The following is a 23,126-nucleotide window of genomic DNA, read 5'->3' on the forward strand; positions in this document are numbered from 1 at the left end:
GGTTTGGAACTACCTCCATAATGTTTGCATTTCATAACTCTCCGTGAAACCAGGAGCTGGCCTTAAGAAAAGAGAGGAACCAGACCAAGGCCAGTAACATCTCTAGGTCAGCATGAGTTCCATGTGCTCACATAAGCTCACTGACCTTGTAAGCCCTTCTGGATGGGCTGGGGAGGGAAGCTGCCAGAGGAGAAGCAGCAGTACCAGGGTTTTGCTTTCATTCTGCCAAGCTTCCCTACCTGGGGAAGGACTTCTGCTTTCAAAATAACTGCAACTGAGCTGAAAGCAATCTCTAATCTCTACTACTTAAGCATACAAAGTTCTCCCTCCTTCACGCTGTCCTCTTTCAAGTTAAATTCCAACTGTCAATTTGATAGATGTATTTCTGAATTAGCAGATGTCTCTGCAGAACAAGCACCCTTGCTCTCAGCACGACACCATCAGCATACTGGGTCTTCTGAGCCTCCCAGAAAGTTACTCTACTCATCTCTTTAAACGTTCAGCAGACTCCAGCTCTGAAGCATTCTCCCTCTGCTTTGTTGTTCTCTGCCCACACACACATTGCTACAACCCTATTTAAGACACCACCAGCACACTGCTGTGCTGTCATATTCAGGAGCCTGGCAGGCAGCTTGCGAGGATTTCTGCGACTCACGGTAACTAAGGCAACTCGGCTTCACACACAAAGGGACACAAACACCAGCATCCAATGTGTTCTTCAGCATTTAGTAAGTGGTGTCATCTGAAATCAAACACTGCAACAGCATCACTTTAAATAATCCAGTGCTCTCTGGGATGACTCCGGAGCTCTCAGATCACAAATCAGAGCTTCTGAGTTCAGTCTCAGTAACCAGCAGAACCTGCTTTCCTCCAACAGCCATGTGTGGAGTGTGCTGCTCATCCCTGCTCAGCTCTGGCCCTCCCACCTTTTTAATTTAAACACCGATCAAAAGTTACTTGTCATGGGAAGGAGAACTGTACACACCACCAAAGGAAATACATGGAGCACTTTCTCTGGAGGCTCCAGCCTCCTCCCTGAAGTGTGCATCTTGTCAATTCTCAACCCTGCAGGAAAGGCATGAATGTCCCCAGTGGAGTTTTGATTGATGGTACTTCCCATTTTCAACTGGGGTTGCAGCACCTTAGTTCAGGACAGCCAATCTCTCTCTGCAGTAAATCACACTTTATCTGCAGGTGGGGCTGCACAGCATCAGTCATCAACATCACATAGCAGGATCAGCCAGAGAAAATAACCTCACATCAAACCATAGATTTTAACACTCAAAGTATCTGCTATGACTATCAAATCCAGGAGAATGTTTGCACCCTGTAAACTGAAATGCTGTGGCCTGAAAACTGACAGACACAACTAATACACCCAACAGCTGCAACACACCCAGGAAGACACCAACCAGGGTCCTTTGCTAGGGAATGAGGCAATAAGGAAGAAATCCATCGTGTGAACTTCCTGCCCATTCTTTTCCCTTCCCCAAACCTCCACAGATACTTTAAACATTGCTGACTGGTAGCCAGAGCCTCTCAGTGCATAAGTTAATGGAAAATATTCAACAAGAAAGCTGACAAGGTACAGCCACTGTACAAGCTTGGAGTAGAAAAGCATCTTTATTTCATTCACAAGTTTAGAAAGCTGATGTTAATAAACTCCCTGGCTACATCAGTGACTTACTCAAAAACAATGTATCCCTAAGTTAATTACTTAATTTATGGCATTACTGTGCCATAAGAATAAACAAGTCTTCATGGTAGCATCACTTGCAAAACCACGCAGCAGCTTTGAAAAGTTCACAGCTGATGTGCTCCAAAGTGGCTCACTCATCCAAGGGGTCATCTCCAAAGACATTTATTTCTTCCATCCAGCACTAAGGATCACATTATTATCCCTAGACAACAGTTACCAGACCAAGTTAAACGCAGGGGAAAAAATGACTGTGAGATCCCATTCAGAAAGTATTAATGAATAAAAACATAAACAAAGGTTACATTTGTGAACCAACTGATACTGTACATAATTCCCTTAATTCTGACCAGAACTTCAGAAACCAGAGCTGTACCAGTAGCACCATTATTCCATTCCCTCATGCACCTGCTTTGGCGCCTGTCAGCAGTGCTGCAGCACAACTCCCTGTCAGAATGTGTGAGAAAAAGATGGAGCAAAGCACCTGTACATTAATTTTGCTGTGAAGATGGCACCACTCAGTGCTGTGTATTCCTGAGACTCCACTGAATAAATAACCTTGTATACAACAAATCTGAGAAAACATTTCATATTTATACAAAACACTGTCAAGCCTCACAGACCACTTTCACAAGTCATCCCCAAAGATGACTGCTTGTCATCAAGACCAAAATTACATTTTCAAGTTGGCTTTGAAAGAATAAGGAAAATTAAGAACGGGGATATAAAATATGTTAACACATACATATTTGCTAGTACAGTCACAAGCACCTATTTCTGAAACACAATTACAGTAAGGGGACACTTTAGTCTGATACACACTACAACCCAAAACTGTATTGAATAAAACTATTATTTTTTTCTCACTTGTTTTTAGTGCCTATTACAACCTAGATGCAGCATGCTGGGTTTGACTCTGGATTTAGTTTTTACGTGTTACTGAATGACACAATGCCTCTTGATCTCTTCCTGCCCAGGCCTGCATGATGCTTTGTTAAGCTCTCTGAGGGATTCTGCTTTACCATGGAACCCTGCATTGCACCTGGGAGAGATTCACAGGACTAATTACAAACATTTTCTCGTAAGAAGCACGCCAGAAGCTTTAGCTGTACTTTGGCATCATTTGACAAGACAGGAAAGCATACCTAGACATTCAGAAGAGAGAGGAAATTATATCTAAATCATCTTTCCTTGAAAATTACCAGTGTTACTTCTACTAAAAATATTAAAATCAAAGACAAATGCCACATTTGAAAGTAAGGATGCAGGCAAAAAGGAGATGGGTAAATTCTGTCAGATCTAGCACACTGTAAAGTAGTAAACCCATTTTTATCTGCCAGTAGCAGCTGCAAGTAAACAGAAAGCAGCTGAGTTTTGCCAACAGTAGTAAATGGCTGACTAAATCTGTCAATAATCTGATGAAAACCATAGATCTTAGTGAAAGGAATTAAGGAAGATTTTTCGTGCAAGCTTGTCTCAGGCTTCATTTTAACATACACATGGGGGTGTGTGTATGTGTGTATCCCAGTATCCTCTCAAGAGAACATATGGTTTGGTGTAGCAACCTTAACACTGAATTTATTCTCTTCTAGTCAAAGTTCAAAGGGTAAGGAAACACTCTAGGAAGTCCAATTCTTCATTATTTATTTGGGATTTTTAGGTAGGGAAGTCATCTCTGCCATTAATCAAACAATTTAAATGTGTTTTACTTGTTATTCCTTAACTCTAATTAAAAATATCCTCAGGACTCTCTAAGAAAACTAGTAGCCTGTAGTCCCATGCTCACACTCATCAATGTATTTCATCAGATTTCATAAGAGAATGACAGTGTTTAGCTATAAAGCCAATGAAGAATTTGTGTGTACAACACTTAAATTGACAAAAACACTACAAATGCACATAACTATTGAAATTTCTACAGTACTTTCCACATAAAGGTTATTACAGACACTCCAGTTGTTGTGAATCAGACTGCATAGTCTGAGAATAACAGAGGCAGAGCATAACAAACAGACCTGGAAAGTATTTCAGAGCTGCAAGTATGGGGTATTAAATCAGTGGCATAGAAAAAGCCAGGCAGGATACAGCTATCCTCCCATACCTCTTGCATATTAATAAGAATCACAACAAGTTAAAGTAATAAAAGAGATTTGAAACAAAGAGGTAAAACATGCATAGGTTCCAATGAAGAGAATTAGAGCTCTGTCCTCTCAATTATTTGAAGCACTTACCTACTAAAGCAGTCATGAAACGGTTCATAGAGAGAGGCTCCAAGTACATTGGTCCTTCATAGCCTGATTCCAGTTCGCTCCTCACATAATCCCTAAAAAACACAAACCCACAAACTATTATGATCCATCTGATTCAGACAAGAAGCAATTTATTCATTCCACATATATGTAACTTCAGTGTACATCACAGCCAATTAACTAAATTGCAAAAAGCAATATTAACATTACTGTTCCAGCAGCCATGCTGATGGAAGGATCTAACTGAGGCATGACTTAAGCAAGCACAGAATTATCTGTAATTAGACTCACTGGCAGAGCTGTAAAAATCCTTTGGGACATCTAAGCTGTTCTTCAGAGCGTGGCCTCAGAACTGCTTATTGAAAAAGCCTCTTAGGCACCATTCCATTTTTAAGTATCCTTATTAAGTGTCTTTTCTTCCTAACAATTTCTTTTCCCACCAGCAATGCATGACAAAAAAAATTGAGAGCTTGACAGAGATCTTCCATTTCAATGCTTATAGTATTTTGCACTTAAGAAGTTCTTTACAGTCAATTAAAAGATAAGTATGAAGCAAAAGCAATAGTCACGGAGTAGAGTCAGGAACAGAGTTGCTACATCACCCTTTTGTCCAACACAATTTAAAAGTTTAGTTCTATCCTACCAGATACCCACAAACTGATAAAACACTATTGACAAACACAGTAAGAGAGCTTGAAAATGTCTCAGAATTCCCCTCAGAAAAGGTGGGCTGCAAGGGTGGGCTCTGGCAACCAAAGTGCAAGGTAAGAACCTGAGGACCCGGGCAGTTTTCTGTTGTTGCTGGTCGTCCATTGGCTCTGCCCTTGAGTAGGCTACCACATCAACAGAACTCAAATATGAACCTCACACGAAGAGCAGGCATTTCCCAACTTCAGAAGCTGATCCTGGAGCAGCACAGCAGGAATTCTGAGTGGCTCCTTAATCCCCTGCCATCAGACAGCAGGCAATACTCCTGACCTTCCACATCCAGCCTGTTTTTCTGCCATGCCCTGTGACCCTTCCTGCTTCACTCCAGGGCAGCTGCAGCTCCACTCTTGTTAGCGCACCACCAGCACAAACACGTTTGTTTCTGACTGATCCTGTCCAGGACTCACATCTACCTGCATCACATTCTGGGAATGCCAGACAGACACACTTGGTCGGACCCCGCGTGGAGCTCACAGAGGCTGTTTGCTCGAGGGGCAATTCAGTTATTCCATGTTTATTTTTATCACTGAGGCCAGCCACACTTGTTGGGAACAGATGCAGATAAAGCACAGCAAAACAGGACTGGAAACCACAGCCAATAAAAGAACTGCTCTTTTTATTTCAGTGCAGAAATAGATGCAATTTAGTGCTACTGGGATCATTCACTTCTCCCCAGAAGTGCGGGAATACACCCTGCTCCTAGGATTAACTTGCCACCCCAAGCAAAGGTATTCACATTTTCACTTGCAAAAAATGTCTGGAATTCAAGACATAAATCTCAAAGTACTAAAACAAACACTTCAAAGCCTGTTCTTCATAGCTGACAACACTGCCTACTCAGAGCAGCTTTTCAAGTGTCATGGTATATGTGAGGTATGTTGAAATGAGTTCTTTAGACTGCAACCTACAATTAAAAACACTTGAGGACTGAAAAGGCACCTCAAATGACAATTCTAGGAATATAGAATTGTTCTGTTCTCCAGGTATAACTAAGCAGAAGGTGCTTTTTTTTCCACCTTCCGAAATCCATAAGGTTGTAATCCTTTTGGCAAATGGGTTATTTTTATTTATTTAGATCATATGGACCAGGAGAAAGCACTTTCTGAAAGCATCAGCAACACAAACAGGATTATCCATCAGTTATAGAAGAGAGAAAAAAATAACAGCACTTGCAAGATGCTGGAGATGGCTTTTTGTCTTAGCAAAATCATGCTCCATCCTCAAATTTTGGGTGGAAACATTGGGTGGCTATTTCTAAGCTGCTGGAAGGAAAGCAGTGAAGACATCTAGTTTCTTGTACATTTGTTAGGAAACAGGTTATAAAATCATGCAGGATACCAAGTGCAGCAAGATGACCTTACACAATTTAGCCAAGAAACATGAACAAAGCTGCACTTACAGTTGCTTCAACACCAGAACGTGCTTGGAGATGACCCAAATTTCTTCGAGCTGCATTTCTTGCTGTTGTCTGATTCAGTCATCTGCACAGAGGCCTGCACTTGGCTGAATTCTCTAAGTAACTCTCAATTATAACTGAGTTCTAGGCCCACCACTTTGGAGAAGCAATGTTTTAAGATCTCCTAAATTTTTTAAACAGCATTTTTAGCTGATGTCTGAATGAGGAAAGTGAAAGCAATGATTCTCCTATTACCAGTACAAACACAAGGATCTTTTGGCACAGACACCAATCAGAAGATGCCTCTAACAGCTGCAGTGCCATACAAGATGCTGAAAAAAGCAAGTGCCTGCACTCAATTTTGATCAATTAAAACTGTATTAATCTCCAGCTTTTACATTTGAGGATTGTTCACTTTACTGCAGCAGTGTAAGGAAACAAGAATGCTAAAATCATTATTTACTAGTTAATGAAATGACTGGAACTACATTACTTTGAAAAATTACGATTTAATAATAAAGCTTAGATCAGATTGCCTGCTGTTCATTCTGCAGATGCATTCCCAGTCTCATTTAATCCAACTGCTGGCCTGTTAACAGGTACCCATGGACAGTCATGACTAAATTGCTCCAAAGGTGATAATTTTTTTTTGTTACTTAAGTTCAAAAAGGTCTTCCATTACTAAAAATATGCTTTATAATTGACTGATATAAGGTACAGTGGTTATCTGACCTGACTCATATTGCTGACATTTACTTTGGCTGATTAATCTCCACTGTCAACATCAAACACACTCTCATAGGTTTCTAATGTCTAAAGAAAACCTTAAAATCAAGTGTATTTTAAGTTTGTCCATAATAAACAATTCAGTCTCTTGCTCTCCCCTGTCTCATTTTAAGCTCTGTGAGGCTCAACACACCTGGGATACAATCATAATAAAACTGCAAAACCTGAAATAAGATAGTGATGTGAACTCCAGTTTTAGCATTAACAGTGTGTTTAATCATATCACTTCTATTCTGCATAACTGCATCACTTATTTTTCCCAAGTTGCTTTTTGCTGGAAATGGGTAAAAGAAATGTGATTCTTTTAAGCAAGACATTTGTGCTACTACATAAAAAATAAAACCAGCATCCACCTTCCTTGTCAGGAGCAAGATGGCTGTGGTAAATTAAATTAGTTCACTGAATTCTTTCAAACAGCATTCTTTTGTCTCGGTAGTTTTCCTTAGCAAGCTGCTGAAGTCTTCCTGAAGCTGCTGGAGTCTTCAGCCACAAGCTGCAAGCTCCACCTAGGAAAGCTGAACTTATCTTGAACTTCTGCTCAGTTACATGAAGGGAGGCCCTGAGAGCAGTGTGAGCCCTGGGTCGCAGCAGAAGCTGCAACCCAGCCAAATAAAAGCAGCCCACACCCACCTGGAGACAGAGAAAGAATCCAACAGGGAGCAAGAAGATCCCAGACCACCCACCACTGGACCAAGGGATGTGTGCAAAGTACATGAAGAGTGGATGCAGGATGGGTGCATTGACTGTGAGGGAACAAAGGCTCAGTGATTTCTGTGCTGTGTCCCTGGCTGCAGGCACCCAGCTCAAGCTGTTCCTATTGCTGTGTCACTCCGTTATTAAACTAATTTTTCTTGGAACTGGAAAGTGCTGCAGGAAATCAGATGGGATCTCAGACCACTCTCACAGCTTCTTGTCTCCCAATACCCAAGTGCTGGCATCAGGTGAGCTCAGCAGGTACCTCTGGAGCAGGAGGCGTTGAAGGGTGAGTGTTAAAACTCCCCAGGCAGATTTGGAGAAGGTCCTGCAGTGGGTTTGAGTCGCTCTCAGAATCGAGGTGTGTTTGAGTCCCCCCTCTACTGCAGCTCACTCACAGCTGCACAGCCTCATCAGACAGTAATGTGCACACAGAAAGGGGATTCAATTCCATATGTAAAAACGGGCTTCAGGTCCCTCATAGCAATGGGAAATCTAATCCTTTAGATACAAACTGTTGGCCAAGTCTGACACTAAGACTGGATCCAGCTGCACTTACACTCCTCTCTCAACCTTGTAACTCCACAGGAGGGTCTCCCTGACAATCATTCTGCTGCTTTTTCTTTATTCTTTCTGGTAACAGGGAACAAACTCAGTGTAGAAAAGGGGATGCCCTTGGCCAAGGTATTGCAAAATTGAGAAAAGATTTATGGTACAGCTCAATTATCTAAAGAGCACACAGTGGCCTTGTGCCAGGAGGAATGGCCATATATTACTAGGACAGCTGGTGGGGGCCCCAGGAAATTTGGCCACTACATGGAACTCTCAATCAATTAAGACTCACTTATTTACGACTCAGCTTAGAGGATAAAAGCCCTGAACAAATGCATTGCTGCTTTAGGAAAAGAAAATTGGATACACCAGTCTCATGTCAAATGAGGGGTGAGAAACCAGCCAGCTAATGAATGATGGCACTATGAAGAACTGATACTCTGAAGAGATGAAGTGGGACAGCTCACTCACCACACTTGGTGCTGTTAACCCAGATGACCACAGCTGCATGGCTAAGTACACAATCAATGCACAATTCAGTGTGGTATAAAGTTAACAGGAGTAAAGAGGGAGCTAATTCACATAGATTGTTAGGGGCTGGGTTACCCAGCCCTAAAGCTCTGTAAAACCCAAAGAAGCAGCTCTCATTTTTTGTTGTGAATCCAATGCAGCTCATGATCCAGCTTTAATAGAAATAATCAGCAAGACCAAAGTTGATTGCCCCAGTGCCCCAGTGCTACTGTTGTTTAATATTCAATTCCAGCTGCTAGGTGTGGTTGGACACCGGATTTCAAATAAATAGAATATGTGTTAATGCAACCTGTGAAAAAAGTTACTATCAACCACTGCCTCACTGCCCAGCACAACAAGCTTAGCCACCAGCCCTACACAGGTAAGGGAGGAGCTGATCCCACAAATTTCTGAAATCAGCACTAGCTCTTAGATGCATCCAAACACAATTGTAAATACAATCTGTGGCAGCCACAACCATAAGAGAAGGGAAAGGGTGTATCTTACATCTTACACATTGAAATTAAAAACAAAAAAACCTGAGAAAATGCAACTGATTTTGAGAGAGAATTCCAACGGTGGTGGTATGCAGCCAGTTTCCCATATAGTCCATATAATGGCACAGCTTTTGTCTCAATAACATGCACCACATCCGAATACACCACAGACCCAATCCCAGTATTAGGATTGAATCATGATGGAACTGCTCTCTACCCACCAGAGCCGAGTATGGGCCCAACAAAACAGTATCAAATGGCAGTGTCAATGCTGATGTGCATGTTGTTAGAGAACAACAGGGATTTATTTGTGAAAGTAAAACCATCAAAGCTCAAGACATTTGTTTTGATACTGAACAAAATGTCTGTAACTTGAAATACATTCCAAAGAAACCCCTGAAACTGTACTTGCTTATGTTGGGAAAGGATGTGTTTGTGTAAGGACTCTTTGTGATCTTATGTTTGTAAATAACATCACTAGAGGGACAAATAATCACTCAATTACTTCTAACTGTAGAAACACCGTGGGATGCAATTTTAATTATTCAGCTCCTATTATGTCCATTCAATTGTTACAGTCCAATTATACTGAAGCTAAAATTTACTACCTATCCCCATCAGAATGAATCCTGCACTGGTGAGGAAACCACTAATGATGACCTGCATCAACTGCTGGAACGTGTCCAAAATGATGGACAAAAAATTCTAGTCACCACTCGGTGCAGAATCATGTCTTGGAAAAAGTGAAGAAGGAGGCACAGCACGGATGGTGGAAAACTTTCTTTGGGTGGACAGCAACAGCAATGTAATCTATATTAAGATGGTCCATCCAGTGGTGACTTGCTCACTCTGCTCATATTGTGCCTGTTGCTTGAATAACAGTGTATGTGAGACTAAGGATTGTATTTAAAGACTTTGCAAGTTCTTTCTGATACGTGAGCAGGAATGCTTAATAAAAAAAGCAGGACTGTTGTAAATCAAGTTTGATTAGCTGTGTTCTTTTAACTGTATTCTTTTGTCTGAGTAGCTTTGCTTAGCAGAAGTAGCTAAAGCTGCTGGAGTTTTAAGCCACAAGCTCCAAACTTTCACCAGCTCCAAGCTCCCACCTAAAAAAGTCAAACTTATCTTGAACTTCTGCTCAGTTATATGAAGGGCTGCCCTGAGACCAGTGTGAACTGGAAGATAAGGAGGCCACAACTCAGCAGAAGCTGCAACCCAGCCAGATAAAAGCAGCCCACACCCACCTGGAGACAGCAAAAGAATCCAACATGGAAAAAGAAGATCCTAGGCCAAACCCCACCATTGGACCAAGGGGTGTTTGTAAAGCACATGAAGAGTGGAAGCAGCGTGGGTGCAGTGACTGGAAGGGTACAAAGGCCCAAGGATTTGTGAGCTCTGGGTCCCTGGCTGGAGGCACCCAGCTCAAGCTGTTCATTACTGTGCCACTCAACTTATTAAACTAATTTCTCCTGAAACTGGAGACTGCTGCAGGAAACCTAAGGCAAAGAGATTTCATTAAATTGGATTTTGGGTTTTTAAAGCTGACTTCTCTTCTTTCCATAAACAGATGGTATGTTATTTCCACCCAAACTGCCAGGTTAGCATGGTACATACAAATGTAGCATCTTCTGGGGTGCTCCAAGTATTCACAAATACTGCCTAAACCATCTTTACACATTAAGGTAATTCTCAGCTCAGCAGGCAAGGAAACAAAACATTTAAAAAATTAAGTGACTTGTCAAGGTCACATAAAGCTGGAAGTCTAAAGTCAGAGCTTAACTATAAAATTCAGATGATCTTATTCCCAGACTTGCAGATGAACTGCAAGCTATTTCTGGGGTGGAAAAAAAGCACTGAAAGCTGAAGTCTTTCAACAGCTCACAATTTCCAGGACACTGCAGAGTCACAAGTGCCAGATGATTCTGGTCTTGTTCTATAATTTGCACTAACCAAACTGGCCTCAATATAAGACCTCTTCATTGGTCTTAAATAGCATCCCAACTGGTAGTGCATGCAAGCAAGTCCCTGGAAGTTTTCAGCTCTGAGCAGCATTACTAAAAAACACTGAAAACCAGTTTGCACATGTGACTACTGTATGTCTTGTTATGATCAGGCTGCTAAATAGAAACATAAGTTGGAACTGGATAGCTTTGGCAATAAGAGGAATGGCTCTGCCAACAGATATGTCTGTCACATTTTACTATTTTCAGTATGTAAACTGATGGGATTCAAAAATTCTTTTTTAAGGCTAATTCAAGTGTCACTCCCCACATTTCCTGACTGTACAAAGGCTTCAGCTGAGAGCCCCTTGCACTGTGCATCCTTCTAAACCAAACCAGCCTTATGCCTAGGGAATGGGTAAGCTCACTCGGAAGTGTCAGCAGCTACATTTGCCTTGCAAAATATCTTGGGAATACTGCTGGACTATTTGAATCCATGACATCTTTTAATTAAATATATTTTTTATGCTAGTTGATGCAAGATTTAATTAAAGTCTTTATTAACTCGCTCCAGGAGCGCCAAATAGAGAAAGCTTAATAGGAACACACAGAACAGTCCAAGCAGTGTGTACTAAATATGTTACAATAAAACCTTTTAAGTCTCAAACCTCACAAAGCAACAGAAGTCAGAATTCCTATTAAACAGAAATAAAAATAGAGTATTAAAAATAAACACAGTGCTATCCCTTAATGTATCAAACAAATGCATAACACCTCCATTTCTTCTAAAAATTTAAAGACCTAGAGTGGCATAAACATCTCCAGCTGTAAATGTTCTGCACCAAAGCCCTGTGTCTGACGGGGGCATTTGTTACTAGATTTATTATTTCAACACTTAAATAATGTTTAGGTTGCTTTTTGTAATAAATAAGCCTTTAACCCTATGAGAAACACACACAGACTCCATCTATAACATCTCAGGACTCCCCTGAGGATGACAAATAAACCCTTTTTTCCTTCCTACCAAGGCAGTAAGAGGCTATAACTCCTCTCTTGTACACTCATCCTTTTCAGGAAATCACTAAATGCAACTCTGACAGCCACAACAGCGACATGTCAAATCATCACAAAACCTTCATTAGCACTCCCCTGAACTGAAACATATCAAGAAAAACATTCCAGCAAATGCTCTGGAACAACAATTTTGATGCAGAAATAACAAAACTATCACTTCCATTAAATCAATTGAAAGCACATTTTTAAATGTTTCCCATCAGCAGGCACCAAAATACATATTTTCAAAACTTCCCATGCAAAGCCTTTAATGTGATGGCAGTGTCTTTGGTTCCAATTAAACATTGTGTCAGTATGAAAGTTTACACTGGCTTTCAGCACAGTTAGCTGGGGCCAAACAAAGATTTGTCTTGTTTGACTCAGAGTTCTCCAAACTCCTGCTCTGTGTTTTAGATCCAAAACACCTGCATCCACTGTAAATTCAAATTTGTGCAATACATTTTAAGATTAAATTCCACGACTACTTTGCTTTTACTGGATTCCAGGTTTTTATTTGCTCTCTCTCCTGAGGTGCCAGGAAACTGAAAGTAACATCCTGTCTGCTGTGTAAAACAGCCCAGTGCTGAAAGCATTTTAGCTGAGCCACTGAGTAACTTAGATTACTGCATCAGAGTTCACATTTAGTCTTGTGGTAAGTGCTTTCTCTCCTCAGATCGGTGCCCATTACACTCCCCAGACAAGTAGCTCAAAATTCCTGGTGCTTTTTCAATGACTTCAAAGAACTACTTGACTGCATATTCAATTCTGTAAACTTTTCCAAAGACAAAGAACAACAAGATATATTTAGGTGTCTGACAAAGAAAAAAGGCCTCCACAAAACCATTTATAGACAATATTAAGAAAATAACTGTTATTTTTCTAATTCCCAAACCAAGCTAAAAAATTTAATCCATTTATCCTTACCTGGAAATTTGGTGCCCAGCATAAAGCAGCAGTGCAGTCAGAAAGTACAGGTAAAGCTGAACCAGGTGTTGCCTTGGTAAAGTTAGGAGCACAACACTTAAGATGTAACCTGCAACAAAAAGCAGAAGTTGATATTTAAAAAAAAATACTATCTAGCACCAAATTAAAATAACACTTAGCATGTTCACAATTTAAGATGGGGACACAGAGGCTTTACTCCGTATTAGTCATATTAAAGCCCGCTTCAGCTATCAGGGTTGCATAAATCAAGGACAAGACCTGCCACAGCCTAGGATTTGTAGCTTTTTATCCCAGCAGTTCCTGCACTTCTCATTAGCATTTAGTGAGGCTGTTGAAAATGACCCAATGCAGATCCAGCTTTACTCTTTAAGACTACAGCCTGGCTGCTCAGCAGCCTCTCCAACAAGCAGAGCCCTGATCCTTATTTTCATAAGGATCTCACTCAGAGACCCACACAAAGCAGTACTTTGAAGTCCACTCCGTAAGTGGGTGGTGCATGTCCATACTCCTCCTTCCCACACAGGCTGCAGGTCAAAAACCCAGCCCACGGTGCCCTTACAAATATTTATTTCCAAGCTCTCTCTCCATCACTGCAGCGCACCTGTGCTCTTTCTGAAGGTCAGCTCAAGTGCCTGGCACTGAAATCCATTTAAAAAAACAACCCAGCAACAGCCAACAACTCCCCTGAAGCTAAGAAAAAAATGTTAGAGAACATATCCTGACCCTCACAGCCACACCAGTCATTGTCACATCTAAAGTTTCGTACATTTTTCAGCAACATCAGGCACAGTCTTTTTAGCTAATTTATATTTTTAGCTTTTGAAATATATTTAATAATGCAACTCTAGATTAAGCACTCATAAGCAGTGGTACAACCAGGTACTATAAACCAGCTGGGGAACACTGCATGTTCCAGGATTTGAAAAAGATATTTCAGAGTCAGTATTTATGAAGCAGTATTTCAAGGCTGCTTAGTGTCTGCCATGTTCAATAAGCCACCTCTGTAAAATTCTACCAACAATTTGGTCTTCAAAATCTTGCAGGATGCTCCTAGAAAAGACAACAGATCCACAGGATGCCAAGCAGAGAGAGATCAATTCAGGTAAGACAGATGATCAATGACAGACAAAGCCTATTTACTCACCTTTTTAAAAAAACAGTATATCGTTTATGTATTTAACATTAAAGATAATTTTTCAACCATCTTCATGAAGTGGATGTGACATGTTGCACATTTGTCTCAGGATGTGGTTTTTAGAAAGCTGAAATAATTGGCAGTATCTTTTATTAAAAATCAAGTGTCATACAAGTCACTAATTCTGTACAATATCACTTTGACCAGAGGGCTGGAGCACCTCTCTCTGTGAGGACAGGCTGGGGGAGTTGGGCCTGTTCAGCCTGGAGAACAGAATCATTTTTATTTTGAGATTTTTTTAAAGGGGCCTGAAACACAGCACTCCCATCAGTTTCCTTCTAGCGAGTGTTTTATACAGAATAACTTGCTTCTACTTACAGCACATCAGATGTTCTACACCATCAGTTTTCTTCACAAACACCTGCATTTGCTGGAATTCCTGTTCACCACCTTCCTTCTACCAAACACACAAATGACAAGAGCAGGAACACCTCAGCAGTCTGCATGAAGACATTTCACTACCTTGCACCACACCACAGCCTCACGAGCCAGCTCCAGAGCTCTCAAACCATCTGCAGACATTCCTACATCTCACCTCTGCTGCATTCACCCCTGGATTCCTTTGTTCCCCGAGGAACAACCCACAACCATCTATCATTCCAGCACGAGTCAAATCTCTCGAAACCTTTTCTTCTCACTGTCGCCTGTGACTCACCTCCAGGTGGAGAACGAAATGGAGTTTATTATGCAGTCTTTTATTCCTCTATTACTCTATAAATAGTTTCAGAATACCTGTTTACTGTATCTGTATTTAAGCTCTGTCATCTTTACCCTATTCTATCACAAAGTCTGTTCCTTGGCCATGTGATGATGTACCTGAGCAATGGCAGGATCATTTCTGTAAAAGTAACACGTTTTAGAGGGCAGTAACAAAGATGAGATACATGGAAGGATTTTAGATATCACTGAAGTTCATTCTTCTCCACATGATCACAAATTTAATCATAATACTTAGGATCCTTCGAGATACAATGAAGGAGTGGGGAAAAAAAAAGGCTAAATAAAAAGATGAAGCAAGTGCTGTCACAGTGCCTTCTAACCAGCAGACTTCCACACTGCACAGATGCTCAGATCTGTGCAGGGAAGCAGCACGAGACAGCCAAGGTTACTGCAGAAGCTTCAGCAGTGAACTCCACTGCTCAGGAGTCTGGGCTGGAATGTAAATGCTCACTTTGAGGCAGCCATTTGGTTTAATTGTTAGACTTTGAAGAGGGGGAGAGCAACAGATATTTAAAGTAGTTCCCATTCAATCTTATTTACAATTTCCTCTTGTGACTTGGTAAGAGGAGATTTCAGCACACTTCATAATGCAATATTTGCATTTTTGCTGCGAAGGCCCTATTCCCAAAGCGGGACCAACCTCACTTTTGTCAACAAAACTTCTGCCAAAAAAAACTTTAAAAAAGCCAAATAATTCTTTACCAACCCATCAGATTGCAGAAGAAAAGGAAGACAAGCTCAAATTCAGACATACTTGCAATAATATTCTAGTCCCTTTGTTCTCATACAGACAAATGAAGTAATTAGTGTACAATGTAAATAAGATTCCAATTAAAAAAAAAAAAAAAAAAAGACCAGGAAACGAAATTTCTCACAGTAGTTTTCTCATCTAAACCATTACATTGTTTTCATTTGCACCTCCTCTGCCAGAAGAAAACACGATGCTGAGAACATATATCCCTTTGGAGAGAGTCCCCACACACAAGGACTTACAGTTTGAGAAACAGTCATCTTCCTGGGTAACCTCTGAGCAGGGGTTAACAATAACTATCACTCACTTCCATCCAAATGGAGTTTTTGAGCTCTGTGTCAGCAGTGAGCACTCCTCTCCTTTGATTTGGGCTGTGCTATTTTTGCTCTTGGGACTTGGTGCACTGTCCCTTTTGACTCACCACCTACATTTCTGTATAAAGCAAGCAGCAGGCTCAGGGAAGCCCAATTCCTGCCCAAGTAAAGGAATGCTTCTAACACACATTAAAAACAATAAACAAAAAAGATAAAGAAAAGACAGAATAATTTTTCCTGAATGCAGTCAGAGTGGCCTAATGCCACAACACTGAGAAGGAGACTCGCATCTTTATGCCTCCAGCTGTAAGGAACATTACAGCAGACACATTCTGCCACCATTAAAAATACACCAATCCCCCACTCAGCTCCTATTCAGGAGCACAAGGAAGGAGAGAATTCTACCATCATGCAAGGTGGTACAGATTTAGGCTCCACTGGAGAAAATAAACTGTGAAAATCATCCTAAGCAGAAAAGCGAAGTTAAACACTGCTAGACAAGAACACTGGTGTATTAACCAGTTCATGACCTCATTTACAACCTGTTGATTCAGCTCAATGAAAACCTCTGGCTGTGCAGTGCTCATTGTTCAGTGAGCAGCAGTTCACAGACTGCCTTTCAGCAACCTCTCCATTTATGCACCACCAAGGTCTTCCCAGCTTCTCTCACCAGAATTACCTCTTTGCCGACTCAGGTGTCTGAGGTTTATTGATTGCACACAATGGAGGCTTCTGGAACATGATCAAAGTCACAACTCATCCTCTTTATGAAGCACTTTAGTGCTCATTTGCATGATTACAGATCCCTTGTGTCCATTTCATATTATCACACAGTTTCCTGCACATTTAGTCTAAAAATGAGAACTTTGCACATCAAAGAGTTTGTAACATTTCTTAATAAGGCCACACAAACTCTTGGAGTGCCAGAAAGTAGGAGTGCAAGTGCTTGGATTCCACCAGGAAATTAATTTAGGGGCTCTATTTTCCATTTTCCCATATCCTATGAGGGTAAAGGGTCCATGATTTGCAAAGCAACTTGCTGGGAAGCAGCAAGTCACGAGCCACAGACTCCATCCCAACACCCAGCTCTCCTGCCTCAAAGAGGGATCAGTGCACTGAGTTAGTCACTGCACTTCAGCCTAATCCTTGACTGTCCTCATTTCAGTTTGTTCAGACAAAAATCTGGCCACTACATGCAAGTACCAGTAGAACAGGACATACCTCTGAAAGCCTGCATTTGAGATGGCAGAGTACTACAGAAACAACTGGCAACTTTATTTTCAGTGTGTCTAATTCTCAGGATCACCAGACTGGTCACATTGCAATTTACACAGAAATTTCATAAGCTGTCAATGTCTAAATCATCCATCTCATCCATCTTTAAAATACATACTTTTACATACCTGTCCTCCAGAAAATGCCAGAAAATTAGTTCAAAACTGAGAAAGCACACATCTAAACATACTTGCACTTACGGAAATTGGCATTTATTTAGTCATGGCTCAGAACAACTATAAACAGAGATCAGAAATCCTGTTATCAACATCTGCACATCTCGGTGAAAATAATGCCAACAAAACAATTTATTCATTACTGGGGTACTGCCATCAACAGCTGTTTCTTCAACATTTAAATACATAACAGATTGGGTACTCTAAGTAGAAATAATCCAAGAAACTGAGTTCTTTAAAGAGATTTGCAGTATTGTCTGAACAAATAAAATGGATTTTGATTCTAGTTCTGCCATATGATTCAGAGGCTCTTTACAAATCACTAAAACAAGCTGCAATGCTGTCATGTGACTGGTATTCAGAATCAAAAAAATTAAGCACCTTCTTTCAAAAAGGCTGCTAGTGTCCCCTTAAAAAAAAAAAAAAAAGTAGTGATGTGAGTTTTCAAAAAAGAGACATCAGCTTTATACAAAAAAGCTACCTGAAAGTATCCGTATGCTGAGAAAGCTGCTTAGGAAAAACCTACAACATTTAGGGAGCAGTAGAGGAATCTTGAGTCAGAAAATAAAAAAAGCTGTGCTGGATTTTGAGCATGGCACACTCTCTACCTCCTCCTGTGTGCAACCAACTGCAGCATGCACTGCAATTTATCCAAGAAGAGAATGAGAAGACGTAACAAGTAATTATTTTAAGAAATAAAGACCAAGTCCATGTCATCAAATTGCACTTGATTAAAAATAGCTACAGTTTAAAATTAAATAGTAACACTCAGAAAATAGTTCTACTAGACATTTATCTAAGAGCTGCTGGCAGGACAAAGACAGAAGACATGAGGCAGCAAAGCCAGAGATGCTGATTCTAAGCAGGACCTCATCTTTGTATGCATTAACTGTATTTACACATTTAAGTCCTGCATCCTCTTCTTGCAATTTTAGGAATTTTGTTTCTGTAATGAACCAACTCATTTCTTCTCACTCTGAAGCTTCACTTGGCACTTCTTACAGTGTTTGTACCAGAGTACAGTACCTTTCCCCTTAAAAGGCAACACAAAAAAAGAAATCTAAATAAAAGATCTTCTACGTAAAGCACAAGAGCTTAAAGAGAAGTGGGCAGACCAAAGGATGCAATCAGCACACAGGGGCAGGAAGTCCAGCAGGTTTCTCCTCCCTCAAGCCCCCCTCATAAAAGCATCATTCCTAACAAGCAGCTCACACCTGGCAAGTGATGTGACCAAGAGATTAAGGTTTAACCATGCAGTTCAAGAAACTGTCATTACAAACAGGGTTGTGAAAGATGACACACCTACCTATTCTAAATATTTTAATGCATATTTTTCCCTGAGAATTTATTTTTATTTTTTGTAACGACAAAGAATACAGTTTAAAGATAGAAAACTGCTCTATTTTTACTCTTGAGTAAGAAAACCCTGTATTTTGTGCAATTCTGTGCCTCACCCATGACAGTGACTTAAATTCCAAGCCTGACTCTGATTATAGGTTAAGCTCATGACTCTTTCCATCTAGCTCAGAGTATTTACCAGTTGGCACAAACAGCACTGCTTTGCGTTTCTTCAGAGGAGGAAATTACATGGTTTCAACTTTTTTCCACCTTCTCCACCAAAAGAACACAAAAAAGGAGTGTCTGTTTTCTCACGGCTACTCTACAGCGCAGAAGAAAATGGAGAAGTCTGGCAGTAAGTGCTAATCTAGCCTACACAGAGGTTTCACCAATTCTAACCAGAAATTTATCTCTGCTGTTTGCACTGCTCTGTGCATATTTAGTTAAATTTCATGCAGGTGAACTTGTGGTTGAGTGGTTATCAGGACTGAGTATTTTCCTTTGCTCGAGCAGATAAGGGTTGTTTCATGGAAAGATATGAAAAGTTTTTCAAACAACAAAGTGCATTTCAGAAGATTTATAATACCCGCAGTACTGCTAACTGGAATGGGAATCACACAGGAACACACATCATTTCACTTGTTACATTTACACAGAAAATACACTCCTGGTAACCCCTAGTTCTGCACAAATTTCCAATTCTGTCTCCTTAGTTCCAGGAAAAGGTTCACTATATAAAGACTGGTAGAGTTTATTAATTTTTAGGGCTCTCTAATCAAATTGATCCTTGAGCATCTGCCTGAGAGAGATGCACTCAATTTCCTCAGCTGCTGGAAGTACTTATATAGCACTATATATAGCACTACAAGATACTGGCTTGTAGAAGAAATTCAGTGATTGTTTGATACTGCAAAGCTGCCACTGCATTTGCTGATAGTGTTTCCTAACTGCAAATATGAACAGAGGAATTTTTTTTCCTAAATAAAGTAGATTAGCATGTTGAAACACATCCACGGTGAATTGTTGTTTAAATTATATGCTGGCAGTTAATTTCCCCCAATGTATCTTCAAAGAGGCTCAGTTCTCCAAACTGGTGGAAAAGTACTTTGTTTTCCCTACAAATCCAATTTATATATTTTGATACATCATCTTAATTAATGTTATACTCTAAAGCAATGCAACTAAATCTATATAAAATGTCATGGAGGCATGTAAATTGATTTAGCCTAGCTTCACCCTGACACAGCTTAAATCCCCAACAACCAAGGAAATGAAACACAGCAACTTTATGTGAAAATTTTTGTCACTAAAAATTGTCTGAAAATCTTTTAAAACAAGTACCTTGTTTGACAATTTAGAATCTCTTCTTGCTCAGCAATCGCCAGTTGGAGAAATAAAAGTGCATACATTCAATGTCATAAAAGCAAGAAGTAAAAGAACTGCTGAGTGATTGTGCACCAGGACAAAAGCACCCCTTGTACAAGGAGCAAAAAGTCAGATTTCACTGGTTTAGTACAAAAATAGCAACCAGATGGGGAATTCTTTGGTAACAATGCCCACCCCCTCTGCAGTGTTTTTTATTGATGTATCTCAACATACTTTAACGAGGCAAAGATTATCAACTGCCTATTAAGGACGACTTTGTCATAGCTGGAAATTACCCACTGCCATCTTGAAAACCTACTGCACAACTTTTAATTCTGCGTTAGAACCGGATCTGATAAAGTTATTCCTAAAAGCTTTGTGTGTGCACACAAATGCAGGAGAAAGCCAGCTGTAGGTACAGGCCACCACAGTCCTGTGTCACATTCACCAGCTTCAAACATGTCCTCTCCCACAGACAAAGGAAAAGGGAACTGTGACACCAATGTTCTGTACTGCAAGTACACTGTCATCCCAGCATGAGTATAGAGGAGCCATAACAAAGAAAGCTGCACACACTTTTAGTGCAGTAAACGATTTCCAGACAACAGGCATTACACAAAAAGGGAAGCCTCATGCCAACACTTATGCAGTCAGGATTAAAGTCAGGACATGCTCCTTCAAAAGTCCAGTTTCCTAACTGCTTAAGTAAAATGCGTTTCCTTTAGCTGACTGCAGTGCATCTTTATCTTCCAAAACCATCTACAAGGAAGAAACACTCCAGAGTGGTTAAATTATATGCTAGCCCTTTCTCTCCAAGCCAGGCAGTGCTCAGGCAGATGCTCACCAGAGATCAACCTCAACTGCCCGGATGCAATCCCTAATTTACCCCATGTGCAGATGAATCACATTCTCACCTGGAGAGCAGGTCCCAGAACACCAATCCTTTCATCTCCTAAAAACAGACACCTGGCATTCCAGAGCTAGACTTGCAGGCCAAGGTTCACACCTCAGCTGCCTGAGCTGAGTTAGTAATTTTGTCCATTTATCTGCACACAAGGACTGGTTACCTGCTCAAATCCACTCACAGCACAGAGATGGTTCATAAGGGTGTAAACTGAAGAGCCAAAATGGTGCAGCAGAGAAAACTAAATTTCTAGTGCTGTGGTCAGTCCAAACCAGGCCACCTTTTCTCTAGCCTCTTGTTTAATGTTAAGTTTCTATACTTCTTGTCTGCACAGGATTTCACAGAAGCTTCCTGTGGCCAAAGTCCCTATGCTCTTCTTTCAGGACATAAATTGTGTTTCCAAACACCAGGTTTACTTGTAAAGGCTAAATAACAACAATCAGTAAAAACCCTGGGCAGGATTTATTTGCTGCTAACATAAACTGTCCCTTAGGCAGAACTGTAATAAACACATTGTCATGTTATTCTTTGTAATCAATATATTAACATGCTATTACTAAATTCTTAAAATTCTTGTAGCAAGCCAAAAGGTATTTAGTAGAGTAGTATTTTCTCTTCAATAGATCTATACTTACCCACATAATGCATATTAAGGGCCAAGTACTTGTACTGGAAGAGAGGGTTGTTGTGCAGGCTACTTCTTTGGATCTGCTGGAAGAATGAGCTGACATCCCATCTGTACAAGACATCCAACAGCATGATGCTGGGGACCCTTAGGGCCACGTTTAATACTGCCTCCAACTTCTCCTTTGCAGCCATTCTCTTCCCTTTCTGTGAATTGGCAGCAGACTGTAAATAGCACAAGAGAGAGAAGAGTAATCAGATCAATCCCACTGTACAAACAGCCATTAGGCTTTGTGAGCGTATGAATGGGGCTTCCTGTGTGGCCACGATTGGCTGAATGAATCAACTGAGTTAAACTCAAATCCAGACAGGACAGCTTCTATTTTGGCTATATAAAGGTCAATTTGCTAGCAGTTTTTTCCATGGGGACTCTGTAAAATGGGGGGAGGGCAGGTTAATGACATGAAAATGGTCCAGGGATGTGCACTGTTCTTATTTACACTCATTTAGCATCTGAGATCTCAGCAAAAGACCCGGTGTAGTAGGTACTACACAAACACTGACATGAACAGCATTAGAATGCAATACTCTGTATGCTTTAGAAATCAAACACTAACAAAATTCAGACACTACATCCATCTAGCTTAGCGCTATTTCTGTGTCTCTCAAATTAAATAATCACCAATTAAAGCAGGTCTTTAAATATTTTGGATTCACTTCCTCAATGCAAATTGCAATAAATAATTTTCAAATACCTAAAAGCTTTAAAAAAATCATTTACAGCCTTCATTAACTTCTACAAACTTATTTATTTATAGAATTTGAGGGCTGTGTGTTTTGAAGATTAGGACCAATAATGAAACTCATTCTACTCATTTCTATGTAATTCACCACAAAGAATCACACAAACAAAAGCCCATATCTTCACTCCTGAATACCAGAGGGTAATTTAAATTTGGAGTTTGCCATCAGGTAAGATGGATGACACACAACAAAAGAGGGCACTTTTTTAAAAAAAAACAGCTGGCCCACAACAGCATCTCAAAAGTCACCAATAAAATAATTTTAAAGAGCAAATGGATCAGTTTGACATCCTGACAGTTGTTCCTAAATGAAATGTGCTGGTTCTACCATTCACCACCTGCCCATCCCTTGAACATGATTCACAGCAGGCTGCATTAGGGAAGTGCAGTTGAAGATCGGGGTGATCCAGCAAGTTTTTATCCACAAGAAGCCACTCAAAGTAAAATCACCTGCAGCACAATCAACCCCCTGATGAGGTCAGACTTAAGAAAAGGCCTCTAATCCCAATTATTAGGGGGACAATTGGAAAGAACTGCAGCCTGAACAAAGAAATGGAAAAACCTGCACTTGAACTGCACTTAAATAAAGTTCTACAGGACTTTATTCAGATTGTCCTTGTGTAAGTTATAAAAGTT

The 23,126-nt window shown here is 40.4% G+C and overlaps 1 protein-coding gene across 2 annotated transcripts in view; it reads right to left on the reverse strand.

Moving 5' to 3' along the window:
* The window catches only part of RNF145 (ring finger protein 145), a 46,787-nt gene that overhangs the window by 15,681 nt on the left and 7,980 nt on the right, over window positions 1-23,126 (reverse strand). For both annotated transcript variants that reach the window (XM_068206030.1, XM_068206031.1), the window contains exons 2-4: window positions 21,699-21,912; window positions 13,005-13,113; window positions 3,928-4,019 (exon numbers count right to left, since the gene is read on the reverse strand). In XM_068206030.1, the coding sequence (XP_068062131.1) occupies window positions 3,928-4,019; window positions 13,005-13,113; window positions 21,699-21,882 (385 nt within the window). In that variant the 5' untranslated portion in view covers window positions 21,883-21,912. The remainder of the gene's footprint in view (window positions 1-3,927; window positions 4,020-13,004; window positions 13,114-21,698; window positions 21,913-23,126) is intronic.

Source organism: Anomalospiza imberbis, chromosome 15 (assembly GCF_031753505.1).
Source record: "Anomalospiza imberbis isolate Cuckoo-Finch-1a 21T00152 chromosome 15, ASM3175350v1, whole genome shotgun sequence".
In the NCBI taxonomy this organism is placed as follows: domain Eukaryota; kingdom Metazoa; phylum Chordata; class Aves; order Passeriformes; family Viduidae; genus Anomalospiza; species Anomalospiza imberbis.